At 35.0% G+C, this 14,112-nt stretch overlaps 1 protein-coding gene across 3 annotated transcripts in view; it reads left to right on the top strand.

The window, feature by feature from the left end:
• FAM184A (family with sequence similarity 184 member A) overlaps positions 1–14,112 on the top strand; it is a 111,517-nt gene that overhangs the window by 62,568 nt on the left and 34,837 nt on the right. For all 3 annotated transcript variants that reach the window (XR_003567917.1, XM_027848536.1, XM_027848535.1), the window contains exons 7-9: positions 837–998; positions 3,576–3,697; positions 5,214–5,364. Coding sequence is in view for 2 of the 3 variants with exons in the window: in XM_027848536.1 (XP_027704337.1) it covers positions 837–998; positions 3,576–3,697; positions 5,214–5,364 (435 nt within the window). In the remaining variant the exon portion in view is untranslated. The remainder of the gene's footprint in view (positions 1–836; positions 999–3,575; positions 3,698–5,213; positions 5,365–14,112) is intronic.

Genomic DNA, 14,112 nt, shown 5'->3' with positions numbered 1-14,112 from the left:
ACTAAATAAGACCTTTGAAGAGTTTATAAGTCTTTGTATTCTCTACAGCGCCTAACACAGTGCTATAAATATAGTAGACCATCAGTACATATTTAATGAATGAGCAGATATTTTTTTATCCCTCCACATTATTAAACTAAAATAGATTTTTGCCTCTAACTCCCCCCTCCACCAAATCTGGAAGTCTTGAAACTGATACATGATACAAAGACTAGGTCCTTCAAAAACTAGGTCAATACTAAGAATTCCATGAAATTAATTTTGTTTGGTAGAAAATCTCCTTAATGAAGGAATAGGTATTTATGCTTTATTTACAAAAGTATATAAATTCAATATTTAAGGATTATGTGGGGCAAATGTTATGCAAATACATAGATGTTACTACTACTCATTGTAGTTTATGACACCTTTGTCCATTCACTTTCAGTGTCCTAAATATATAAAACTTTTGGAATAAGAGTTAATTTGACTCATGTGTGAGCTAAGTAATTTCATTTGAATTACTTTTTAAAAATAATGTATTGTTATATGAAAATATTTGTCAGCTGTTCTTGACTTCATCTTAATTATGCTTTGTTAACTCCTTAAAGTAGAACCTGTGTCTTTGTGAAACAAACTGGACCTTTTGGGATATTACATTCAATAACTCATAGTGCTGTGAGGATAAAATAATAAATATGAAAGTGTTTTTGAAACTGAAATATTATACATATGTAAGATTATTATCTATTTCCTCAATATGTGTTATTGAAAGAAGGTAGTTAAAGGAAGAAGATGGTCAATTTTTTTGATTGTCAAAAATAAAGATATCCTAAAAGCATTATATTTTTATACAGGTTTCTCACCTCCAGGATATGGTAAATAAAAGTGAACAAGGCCTTGGTTCTGCAGAAGGGGTTATCTCTGATCTTCAGGACTCCCACAGACAACTTCAGAATGAACTAGATTTAACCAAAGTTAAGCTAAGAGAGACCACAGACTCATTATTAAATCTTGAGGTAATTTCATAATCCACGCATGGTTCAAGTTCAGTGATAGAGAAATATAGTTCATGCCACTCTGACACAACTGTCTGTGTGACCATGGGCAAGTCACTTAACTTCTTTGACATCATAAATTGCCAACAAGAAGAACTGCTGATCCCCACACTGATTAAATCACAGGTCTGCAGCAAAAAGATCCCACACTTCTAATTTTAAGCCTTATTTAAACAATCAGTTCATTAAACATCAGTACAAGGGTCCACCGTGATACCTTGCATATTGTAGGAATTTTATTAATTTTTAAAAATTTAATTGAATGCAGCTTTTTAAAAAAAAATAGAGAGCCCTCAATTCTCCATCAAAAAGACATTTAAAAGGTTTATTTAAGGAAAAATAGATAATTCTTCTTTTCCATAGGTCCTCTTTCCTCCCTTCCTCACCCTTACTTTGTCCCTCCTGACCCTGGTGATCCTATTTCTGGTAGCAGAAATAAAACAAAGGTCTAAACTTGTACCATACATTTTTCTGTTTTTAGACTATGAAGATAATCAGGTTGACAACAGAGATTGTGGACTGGGGAGAAAGGGGATAGTGGAGATTCAAAGTTAAAGACTCTTGTTCATGACCTTTTTCTTTTTTTAAAACAAATAATTGGTGACACCTCTAAATCATATAAAGGAGAGAATTTACATGATATTAGCACTGTGTAAAGCCATTATAAAATAATTTAGAGTGAGATGGTAATTTTGTTATAGTTATGAATCCTTGAACAAATCACTTAGCCCTGGGAAGCAATGTTTTTATTACTCTGTATAGTGAGCAGATTGGACAAGATGATCTCTCTAATCTCTTCCAACTTTTTATTTTGTAAAATAGGTATCCTACCCCCAATTCTGGCTTTTGTTTGTATGGTGTGAAAGTGTTTACTGAATTGACTAACCTTTCCCAAACAATTCAAATTGGAACAGAAGCACCTTTTTGCAAGGTACTCTAGGGAGAGATACATCTCCCTCATAACTCTTGAGACAATGAGACATTGAGTGAGATAAATTTCATTTTCTAGATATACTTTGAAAAGGTTGACAAGCTGTAGCAAGACTATCAGTAAATATGGGATCCAAGTCTGGTAATAATGATAATTGTGAAATCCTCTCCTGCTTCCTACCTCAGAATCCTATAGAAGCTGCCATCAGGGTTTTTAGCAACTAACTAGCATTTGAATTATCAATAAACATTGGATACTACTAGGGATTTTTTTTATTTGACATTTTTAAAGGAGCTTTCAGGTTTACAAACCACTTTTCATACGTTATTTCATTTGATCCTAACAACAGTTCTTTGACATATGTACTATAGATAATATTATTGTCATTTTAGAGATGAAGCCAAGGCTCAGAATGGTTAAATGACTTGCCACCAGGGTCATACAGCTAGGAACTATCAGACATGGGATTTGAAATCAGGTCTCTGCCGACTCTAACCTAATGTTTTTGTCACTATACAGTACTGTATTAGCCCTCTACCTCTAGTGTTGTAAAGAACCGTAGTTGATTGATACAAGTCTACAAATATCTGTCTCAGTTGGTCGTGTGGAAAAATAGCATTTCACTATATTATAACATGAAACATGTGGCAAATAGTTTATCATTTATTAAAAAAAAGTTTGGTTAGTTGCTTTGAGCCTTGATAATTATCCTGATTATTTGTCGTTAGGTTATAATATCACAATATTTATGTCTTGATTAAGATCTGAGAATCTGAAAGATAACACTAGTAACCTTTTTTTTTTTAAATAATGTACTTTTGTTTGAAGAATAGTGTGTTAACATATTTGAACAGAATGTTGTAATAGGTTTATTGAATAATCCATGATGGAAAAAGTTTGAAATTAATATTGTCATTTAGAATTTGACTAATTATGTTGACTTAAAAATGCTTCAAGATTAGAGTAGCTCTGTGATATAATCAGTGTGTGTACCTCCTTGTCTTATGGTCGTAATCATAAATCAGGTATACTTTCTCTACCTGTTGACTCATCTATATCCCACTGTAAATCCAAAACAGTTTACCCAAAAGATAACTTCCCCTAGATTCTTTAAATTATGTAGGTACCAGTGCAACATATGGGCTGACCATCTGTTATCCTTTACCTTGCTATATGGCCATCCACCTCTTTTTTTGATCATAAATTTCATGATTGGTATCATTTATGCCACTTGCACAAATTATTATTGTCAGTATAGTATGTTCTTGTCATGCAGACAGTTCAGTCTCTTTGTTGTTTTTGGGTCATGTGATAATTGTGATGCACCATAATTTCACCCCATAAAGGTGAGATTTTATTTTAGGGAGCATCTCGGAATCATTAAATCTCATATTTATTTTAAAATTATACTGTTGGTATAGTTTTGGGAAAGTTTTTAAATTTGTGGTGGTGGTGGTGTTGTTATCAAATCTTGAAAACCTGTGAAGTTGCTAGAAATTTTAGGCACTTCTCACTTTACATAAAGTAATTATTTGAAGTGAAGATTTAAAATAACCAGCTTTTACTTTTTGATGCGCACTTTGCATTATAAAGATTTTGTTTTTCAGAGAGAACTACAACAAGAAAGACAACAGCATAAGGCATTGCTTGCTACCATGAGGGAAGATGAGAAGTACAAAGTGGACAAAATGGCCCAAGACTTAGAAATAAAATGGACTGAAAATCTTAGGTGCCTTTTCTTTAACCTTTAAAACAATTTTAACATAAAAATTATTAAGAAACAGTAGAAAAATTCATATACAATTTGCTTTTTAATTTTTAATTATTTAGAGGCCTTTGTCAAACATTGAATCAGTAAAGACAAAGGCATGTGAATAAATAGGGTAGGTGCTACTAGATATGCAATTCCTACTGAGTACTGTAATACATTATATTGTTTCAAATACAGACTTGCATTTTTCTCCCAAATTTGGCTTATGTAATAAAACCTGAGATGGATGTCAGTGAAGACAAGATATTAGTGAAAATCAGAAAAAAGAGAATAGTAAAGTGACAGAGGTAGAAAACAGTGATCAAAAGGAGTAAAACATGTTTATTAGAATCAAAATGTTAAAAATCACAATAAATATTTTTGTATTGTGATATTCTGTTATTTTTCAGTATATGTGTGGTTTTTTTTCCTTGTGCAGATTTCATTTTATTGGTAGGGGCCTATATTTAAGATGGCCCGTATAGACCAATATAATAAGTCTCAGCTTTTGTGGTAAGTTTTTCCCTTGGAATCTTGTCTTGCTAATTTGTAAATAATTCCTTTAGGGCTATGCTCACTGATAATTATAGCCTGGGTATTAATAGATGCCTCTCTATACAATTCTTCAGAAGAGAGGACATATAGATCTCAGAGCAAAGGGTGCACAGCTATTGGGTAGGAAATGTATTCCTTTATTCATTTATTGTCTTCCAGTTCACCTCCTTTATTTCCAGTGGAAGAGAAGAAATATAATGGAAATACAATCCCTTCTTTAAGCTTTTATAATCCTTTTATCCACAGCAATAGTCTACATAGTGATTGAATATTAAAAAATAATATATATACTTGGTTTTCTTTTGCCTTCTAATTAATACCTTCCCCAAAATTTTAGTGAGCCTTTAGTGATTATTAATGAGTTGTTCATGCTAACATTTAACACAATAAACTCTGCCAGCTTTTGCCAGCAACCATTAGATTTCCATGCCCTGCCACCTTTATCTTTTCCCCTCTGCCAATTTGAGGAGGTGATGTCCATGCTTTCTCCACATTCTCTTTCCTTGCAGCAGTGGTCTTGAAGCCCTATCTTACCACTTCTTCCTTAATACTCTCTTGAACTTAGTTCATCTTTTTCTTATTTTACTACAACTGGGTTCTACTGCCATTATCTTGTATAACTTCTTTTGTTGGTAAATGAATTTAGGTCAACTGACTGACAGACCTTTGTTCTCACCATCATCACATTAGGTTTATAACATATTTCAGAAAGTTGGACAACAGCAGCATGGTAATTATGTGAATAAAAATGCTGAGGCTAAAGGTCTGAAGTCTATTTTCTGCACATCTACAGATTTATTTTGTGACTTTGAACAAGTTTTTCTGATTGTTTTTTTTAAATAGGCATATTGATAATTGCATATTTGAGAATAGTAATTCCATTTGCCAAGTACTTTGTATTCATCTATTCAATTACTAAACAGTTTTGTCTCATTTTTAGACAAGAGTGTTCTAAGCTTCGAGAAGAGTTAAGACTTCAACATGAAGAGGATAAAAAATCAGCAATGACTCAACTTTTGCAGCTAAAAGAACGGGAAAAGAATGCTGCCCGGGATGGATGGCAGAAGAAGGTAGAAGATCTCTTAGACCAGGTAATTAATGTTGATAATTAACAATAATGAGGAATGCTGAACATGGATTTATATTGCCAAAAGTTAACTTCTGATTCTTTCTTTTCTTTGAGATTCTCCATAAGATGGACTTATGTCTATGTACACCCATTTATGCATATTCCTTGCATAGGAATATGCCTATCCAACTTGCTGCATTCACTTTAGCCTGGTTGGCTCTAGGAGCTTCTCTTTCTCTTCCAGGTGTTAGCATTTTCATGTACTCGTCCATCTATTTTTACTCCTTTTCCCTCTGACCCTAGAAACTACAGGTCTTACTACTGCCTGGAATCTTCAGCCCTCTTTCTGATTCACCCTAATAATACCTCAAGTATGAGGCAGAACTGATAGTGGCCAATGGAAAAGTAAAGGAAGAGCAAAGCTCCACCTTCTCCCTATCCCTCAGCCTCCATTTGCTGGTCTCTTCTAGCTCTTCTGAGGATGTGCCCTGGAAATTCAGTGTCTGGGTGTTCATCTGAAATGTTGATGAATTTTATTTTAGTCCAGTTCAGACCTTTTTAGATCAAGTTCCCCTTTGGCAAGCTGGTGAAGTTTACAGACCTTTCTTAAAATGGTGTTTTTAAATGCATAAAATAAAATACATAGATTAAAAAGGAAATCAATTACACTGAAATACTTGTATCAAAATATTTTTTAAAAAAACATGTTCTTGCCTCAGACCCATAACGTTTACCAGCTGTGTGACCCTAGGCAAGTCATTTAACCCCATTGCCTAGCCAAAAAAAAAAAAGACAAGAACAGCAACAACAACAAAAAAAACCATGTTCTCAGACCTCTACTTTAGTTCTTTGTATATCCAAAGATTCATCACCTCTATGTGTTTTTTTTCTCTTACAGTTCTTAGTGAAAAAAGAAAAAGGGGAGATTTATAGGAGCTTTTTTTTATACCCCACCAGTTTCCCATTGTTGTTAGCAATCACTGGGAGGAAAAAGTCCCCTCTCTGCAAAATACCGTTTGCTTGCTTTAGGGATGGGCAGACCAATCTTAGAATTCCACAGAGCAAGAGAAAAGAAGGGGACAAGAAGATAGCCTAGACTAAGAAGTATCCAGGGGGATGGTGGTAGAGGGTGTGGTGGGGAGGGGAGTGTAACTACTGGCAAGGCTTAGCACATTTTCCCACAGAAACATTGTAATGGGTAGTAAAATTCTAAAGTCTATAAATATGGTGCTGTTTCAAGAATATTTTGTAGAGCTACTGAAGTAAATCTACTCCTGAAGAACTTAATACTTTTTTTTGGTGAGGCAATGGGGTTAAGTGACTTGCCCAGGGTCACACAACTGGTTATGTGTCAAATGTCTGAGGCCGGTTTTGAACTCAGGTCCTCCTGACTCCAAGGCCGGAGCTCTATCCACTGTGCCATGTCACCTACCTGCCCCACTTAATACCCTTCTTTGATGCAATACTTTGGGTTTTAAACAAATGATTTATTAGTCAACCTTTAAAATGTAACCATTTGGTAAGTTGGGGGACTAACTACCTATGTATCAGTTTCTTGTTTATTACATATTTACTATCTGATAGAGCAGACTTAAAAGTAAAATATATTAAAATTAGATACATAGCTTTAGAACTTTAAAATATGTAGGAATGTAGTTCAATAAGTAAATAAATAAACTTACCACAGTTAGTTAATGGGATTAGATCTCTTGTGTTAATTTAAAAAGAAGAAAAGTTTTGAAGTCATAACAAGGTTTTAAGGTCATTAGATGCCATTCATACACTTAAAGATAAAGTTCAGTAAATACACCTAAATGGATTAAAACAGCTTCCTCCCAAAAAAGAGCAATTTTTTTTTCATCAATAGCATCTTGCCCAGTTTGTTTCTGTGTTTTCAACCTCTGGGATAAAAGTGTTATAGAAGCAAAAGATAGAAGCATTCTTCTTAAATCTTTCTTGTTTCATGTTCACTTCAGCATTTAAAACTATAATCTAAACAGTTTGCCCTCTTCAAATAATTTACACAACTTCTTAATTTATGGTCTGCTATTATATTGCAAAGCCAGTAATTAAATAGTACTGACTGCCCTGGCTCATTAGTTGGTTGGCAAGTCATACATGCAGGACATGCAGCATACTGCTCTATAAGCTTTAGCACTAGGACCAAATAGCACCTTAATTTACTTCTTTAAGGTGTTACCTTTTGTTTTTGTATTTGTTCTAGCAAATTTCCGAATTAATAAGATAAACTTTCCTACTAGTGATTTCAAAGAATTACATGGAATACTTTTCAAAAGAATTTAAAGTCTGTTTTTGAAGTTTTGGTGTTTGCATAGTTACCCAAATTTATGCATATTTTATATGGAAAATTGGAAGGATGCTAAAAAATGTTTGCTTTTGGATTTTTTTGTAAGCAGATTCGGGGCTTTAGAAACTTAGTATGAATAAAGAAACAATTATATTAGATGTTCCGTTTAAAGTTGATCCTAATGCAGTTTGGCATATTATCGGTACTCTCATGTAAAGTACTTGTAATGGACATATGAAGACAAACTTAGTCAAAGTAGTCATTCTGTTATCTTGCCCTCTGTCATTCAAGTGGTTGTGGAGGATTCACTAGTTCAAATTAGCTTGTGAAAATTGAAGTCATCTTTGGTATTTTAAATGTCATTTTAAATTGTCATTTAGTTGCTAACTAATGAACAGAAAAACCTTACTACCGTCGCATCCATTTTCTTCAGATTGTGGTTTGTATTTTAGTAGGTTTAGGTCCTCTCTATATTAAGGTATCAGATTTCTTTCTTACCTCTTAACAGTTTTTCTTTTGCTGTTTGTTTTGAATATTCTCATTCACGAAAAAATTTAAGTTTTCACACTTTATGATTCTATACAAGGTAAACAAGTTTTCTAATGTCTCCATCATCTCTGATATGTCATAAAACAAATATACCCCATGATAGGAATAGGCCAGCACCACCTTGATACATGGAGCTCCAGAAGCCTAATCTATTTTTTACTCATTTTGTAAGATAAGCCTATTACATTCCAGTCTGCCATATCTAGGGTTATTCCCCTTTCTTTGGTTCATATTGCCCCTATCCTGGGGCATATTAACATTCACTTAGACCTCAAGTTAACCTGTATACAGTTAAACAGTTTAGTTGGATTATATGATCATAGATTTAAAACTGAAACAGGCCTAAGAAGTCATGTAGTCCACTCTCCTTATTTTATCAATGAGGATATTAGTAAAGTCATATTATAACCAAGAAGCATTAGACACAGGTGTCATAGAATGAAATATTTAAACTACTTCCTAGCTGTAGTCTCCCAAAGGAAACACTTCCCTCCCCCTTTCAGGTTTAGAGTCCTTTTCTTTCAGCTTTGGTCTCTCCTAGCTCAGTGATGCCAGCCTGGAAGTACAGTATCTTTCCATACAATTCCCAATTCCTAGGTAACTAGAAGTGGCACATAGCTAAATTCACTATAGCTTACTACATAGGGATTTAGAGATTCTTTTAGGTGTAGTGCCAACACAGCAGACTCACCAGTTTCTCCAGAGTTCTGTGGCTCATGGATTTTAGAAACTCTGCTTTACAGTGTCCTGGCTCATTCACCTATCTATTCCTGATTCCCCTGTCTGAAAAGGAACACTGTTCAAAGATGACCACTACACAAGACACAATGCCTGTCACAAATCCAACACTGACAAGAGGCGAGGTATCAACGTGGTTGTATTGTAGCCCCTGGTCACCATTTCTTTCTCTCTACTTCTGTGCCTTACTCCTCAGTCCCCCCCCGTCATAGGGCACTTCATCCTCAGTTGCATTGCCCCATCTGTACCTCATTCTAGCTGGGAAGGACCCCTTCTAAATCATTTACAATTTCACATTTTACTTTTTCCTCCTTTAACTGGAAGTTCTTTTCCAAGTCTTCTAAGTGGATGGCCTGTGAGTATCAAGGTTGCCAGGACCTGCTCACCTCTGAAGTGAAAGCTACTAAGCAAATTCCCCAACAGTACACTACTGAAGGGCAGTTTGCAGAGGTGGCAGAATACTACTGTTGTATTTCATGCCACATCTTTTTACTTCAGCCTCAGAAAGTGCAGATTATCCCATAGACTATTGGGTAAAATGCTATTGCTTTCGAAGATAGTCCATCCCCCAAAAAAATAAAACGAGAAAAAAAGTTTTTCCTTTAGGATGATACATATTATCAGTCCCATAAATCAGTAAACATTATATGATTATGTAGACTCGGAATAGGACAGAATCAAGTGATATCAGGTCAAAACTTTTATAGCTTCAAATCCCTTAAAACTCTCCTCTCATTTCTTTCAGGAATAAAATAATTGCGTATTTGGCCATAATGTAGTGATTATGTTTTCCTGTCTTTTGAAATGATAAGATTGACTGTGGTATGAAACAGGTTTGATGTTTGAGCTAGCAAGAAGATAGAAGAAGTTTGTTTGGATTGGGGAAGTCACAGAGCAAGTGCAGTGGCCTAGGTTTGGCATCCATGATTTCATCAGTGTAGGGGATTTCTAGTGAATTAACCCTCTGCCTAAGCAGGTGGCAACAGTTCTGTCACCTAAAGTCTACTGAGAGATGAAGAGGCCTGCTCAGGGTCTTATAGCCTCTCTGTGTGTTAGAGTTGGGAAGTGGGCCCAGGTTTACCTGACTCCAAGGCCAACTCTTCATCCACACTGTACACTCTCATAGGGTGCCTCTGTAGAAGGACTGCTAAATTGGAAGTTCTTTATGTACATAGGAACCTCTCCTATCTGACCAGCTCTCTAGGTTAACATAACCATTTGGAACCAGGTGTCACCTATGCTATTGATCCCCACTTTTGCCTACATCTGATCCCAATATCTATCAACTCCTGGCCCTGTTCCAGAACATTTACCGACCCAACATAGTGTGGTGCACATCCTAGGCACTTAAATATTTTATTGAAAGGGATCGACCTTATCTACCATTGCTGTCTGGAGGTCAGGGAACATACAGCAGGGCTGTCATAGAATATGTTTGGAGCCCACGGTAAAACCTGATAGCACTGAACAGAAATGTACAGTGAGCAGGTGGATTAGAAAATACCATGTATTCCAAGTTTTGGCATTGTTTCTGGTCCCAGTGATGCAAATATGTGAGATCCTACTGTGCTTTCATATTTTTTATCTCTCTGGTCCTTTGTATATTGCACACAAGAAATTACATCCTTTGTTTTACCTGTAAATTTAAACTCTGTATTTTGGACCAACCTAGATTATTTTGCTGTCTAAAAAGAGTCAGAGAAAAATCACAGGTAATTCATTGTCTTGAAATCATCTGTTTACACTTCATTAAATCTTTCATAAACTTTTATTTCTACCCAATGTTTTAACTTTTTTATTTCATTTTTCTCTTAACATTTCATTGTGTTTTTTCTACCTAATAGTTTAACTAATGAGGCTCACTACTTTTTTGCATTTAGATTCACTTACATAACTGTAAGGTTGGAGAATATATTCTTTTGCATTTCCATCTGTTACAGATTCTTCTCTAGTAGAATATTTTCTAATATGGATTATAAAATATCAGTGCATGTGATTATCATACTGTGTAAGGGAGGTGGCAGACATTTCTATGTCAACTTTCATATATTTTTTCACTGATTTGTTTTGGCCTATGTAGATTCATTCATTCAACCAAAGCTATAAAAACATTCATAAGCCAAAAATACATATTTCATGTAATGCAGCCTGAATATTCATCCTTCAGGACATGCTAAAGAAAACTGTGTTACAGTTTGGGTAAAACAGAAGGCATCAGGGAAGAAAGTGAATTTTGAATCAGATTTTGGAGGAAATTAAGATCATTGATTAGCAGAGGCAACATTATAGATCAGTGGTTTATACCTATAAACTTAAAAAACCCGGTTAGGCTGCAGAGTGTTTGCCTTTCGAGGAATACTGCCTCACAAAATATGTATTACTATTTTTCAAATGTATTTAGATGTTATATTTAATAAAATACAAATTATCTTAAAACAATGAATTCATAGTAGCTCATTGCCATTATTTTTGCAACCAGTGGTTATTAATAGTGCAAATATTATCATGTGAATAGCTGTTATTTTTTTTGCTGTTAAAAAGGGGTCCTCATCCTTGAAAAGGTTGGAAACCACTGCAGCCTAATAATTCAAGTGGGGCATGGTGTGATGTTGGCTAAACAAAAAATCATATTAGAGGTTAGCAAACAAACTGTCCCCAGTCAAGCCAATGTTGTCAAATCATAGCGTATTAATTTGGTGAGATAGTATAATAGAAAACCGTGAAGAATAAGCTAAAGAATTTATATTTGGTAGGATAGGCAGTTTTGATCTCTTTCCATTAAATTCCTATACTACCACTGTGCTAGTTAGAAAAGAGTAATTAAAAATCTCTGCCTTGAAAACACTGAATAGAATTTTTCAAAGCTTCCTAGTTTTTCTCTCTAGTAATGTTTTAATATGTAACAGAGAAATATTTGTAGTTCCCACCTTACAAAAGGCCTCAAAAACAAATCAATTTCATTGTTTTATTATCTATCTGTAGGAGTCGTACCAAATCTCCTCACATCCAAATTTTCATCCAGACACTTGGCAAAGTAACAGTGGTAGTCTAATCACTAGAATTTCAGCTTAAACTAGAATATTAGCTCTGAACTATTGTTTTAGATGACATATTTATCATAATATTGTTATAGCTTTCCAATAAGAATGATTTGTTATGTCTTTTATATCAAGTCACAAAAACAAGTGTTTTCTTAAGTATTTACTTTGTGCCAATCACTGTGCTAAGTGCTAGGGTGCAAAGGCAAAAACAGTCCTTGCCCTCAAGGAGCTTACAGTCTAATGGAGGAGACAACAATGCAGACAACAATACAAACAAGATATATACAAATATATTGGAGATACTCTCAGAGGGAAGGTACTAGCATTAAGGAAGATCGATAAACTAGTTGTTTGCATGTTGACTACCCAGTTAGACTGTGAGCTCCTTGAGAGCAGAGACTATTTTTTGCCTTTCTTTATATCACCAGTGCTTAGCACAGTGCCTGGCACATAGTAGATGCTTAATAGATGCTAGTTGACTTGAAACCAGGAAGAGGAAATGAGGAGGGAGAAAATTCTAAACATGAGATATTGTCAGTATGGAGTCGGAAGATAGAGAGTTGTGTGAGAGGAACAGTGATGAAACCAGTGTCACTGGATCATAGAGTATGTGGGAAGGGAGTAAAGTGTAAGAAGACTAGACAGAGAAGAAGGGGCCAGATTATAAAAGGCTTTAAAAGCCAAAAGAGGGTTTTATTTGGAGGCAATAGGGGGACCACTGGAGTTTACTAAATGTTGGTGTGACATTGTCAGGCCTGCACTTTGGGAAAATTAATTTGACAGCTGAGTAGAAGATAGATTGGAGTGGGGAGAGATTTGAGACAGAGACCAAATATAAAACTGTTGAAATAGCGTATGTATGAGGTGATGAGTTTCTTCACCAGGTTGATAACAGTGTCTGAGGAGAGATGGGGACATTATAGGAGTGATGTTAGGAAGTTAAAAATGACAGGTCTTGGAAATAGATTGGATATGGGAGAGGGGTGAAAATGAGGAGGAGAGGATGACACTTAGGTTGCAAGTCTGAGTAACTATGAAAATAGTGGTACCCTCTAAAGAAATAGGGAAGTTAGGAAAAAAAGAAGTGGGTTTGAGGGAAAAAGTGGTGAGTATAGTTTGGAAATGCTGAGTTTAAGATGTCTATGAGACAGTTTTAGATGTCTAATTTGCAGGGTATATTTGATTTATCCTGCCTTACCAATTTTCACACCAGTCTTTCTAGAAGCAACTTGATAATCTTCTTAACATTATCTTTTTAAAGTGTCCATCAACTAGTTTAGTTTTGAATTCCAGGATTGATAATAGGCTATGCAAGGTTTCAGTTATAGAAAACATGGATTAAAAAGGCTATCTCTGTCTTCCCGTGGCCTAGCTAGAGATAGTTTCTTAAACCATAGAGAAATGTCTGATCAGTCTCATTGAGCCCTACAACTTCATAATGTTAAATAGAATTCACGGGGATAAATCTAAGGAAAATTACATGTATATTTCTAACCATACAGGCCAGCATTATTAACTCTGTTAGCCCTCTGGATAATAGTATAAGATTCTTCCCCTTAAACTTAACCTTAATTCTCAATTTTGTTAATTCTTTGACTCTTATAAGTACAAAATTGGAGTTAGGAGATTATGAGATGTGGCATGATGTAGTGGTAAGAGTACTGGCTAACTTTACATGCTGTGGCCCAGACAAACGCCTTTCTTGCTAATCCATACACAGAACACTCTGTCTCTAGTCATCATACTTTTGTACTGGCTATGCTTGACTTAACTTTGCTCTAACTCTCAGTTTAACTCTACCTTTTCCCTCATTTTCTTCAAAATTCACTTCATACGCCATCTATTACATGAAATCTTTCCTAATCTTAGCTGCTAGTGCCTACTCCCACCATTCTCTTGTATTTATTTATACTTATATGTGTAAATATTGTCTTGGCCCTCAGATAAATAGATTTGGGAATATTTTTGCTTATGGTATATGACCTCAGCAAGAAGAATTTTAGAAGTACTTGGCAAAAGTAATATGATTTCTCCATAATTTATAGATTCCAAGGATTTGTCCAAATGATCAGTAGTGAATCCATGAGAGTAATCACACACAAAAAAAAGGAAAAAGCCTCAAGAGAAGTTCTCT

Source organism: Vombatus ursinus, unplaced genomic scaffold, assembly GCF_900497805.2.
Source record: "Vombatus ursinus unplaced genomic scaffold, bare-nosed wombat genome assembly UNPS02006779.1, whole genome shotgun sequence".
In the NCBI taxonomy this organism is placed as follows: domain Eukaryota; kingdom Metazoa; phylum Chordata; class Mammalia; order Diprotodontia; family Vombatidae; genus Vombatus; species Vombatus ursinus.
The sequence above is the reverse complement of the archived record's forward strand: the minus strand, read 5'-3'. Positions and strand labels throughout refer to the sequence as shown.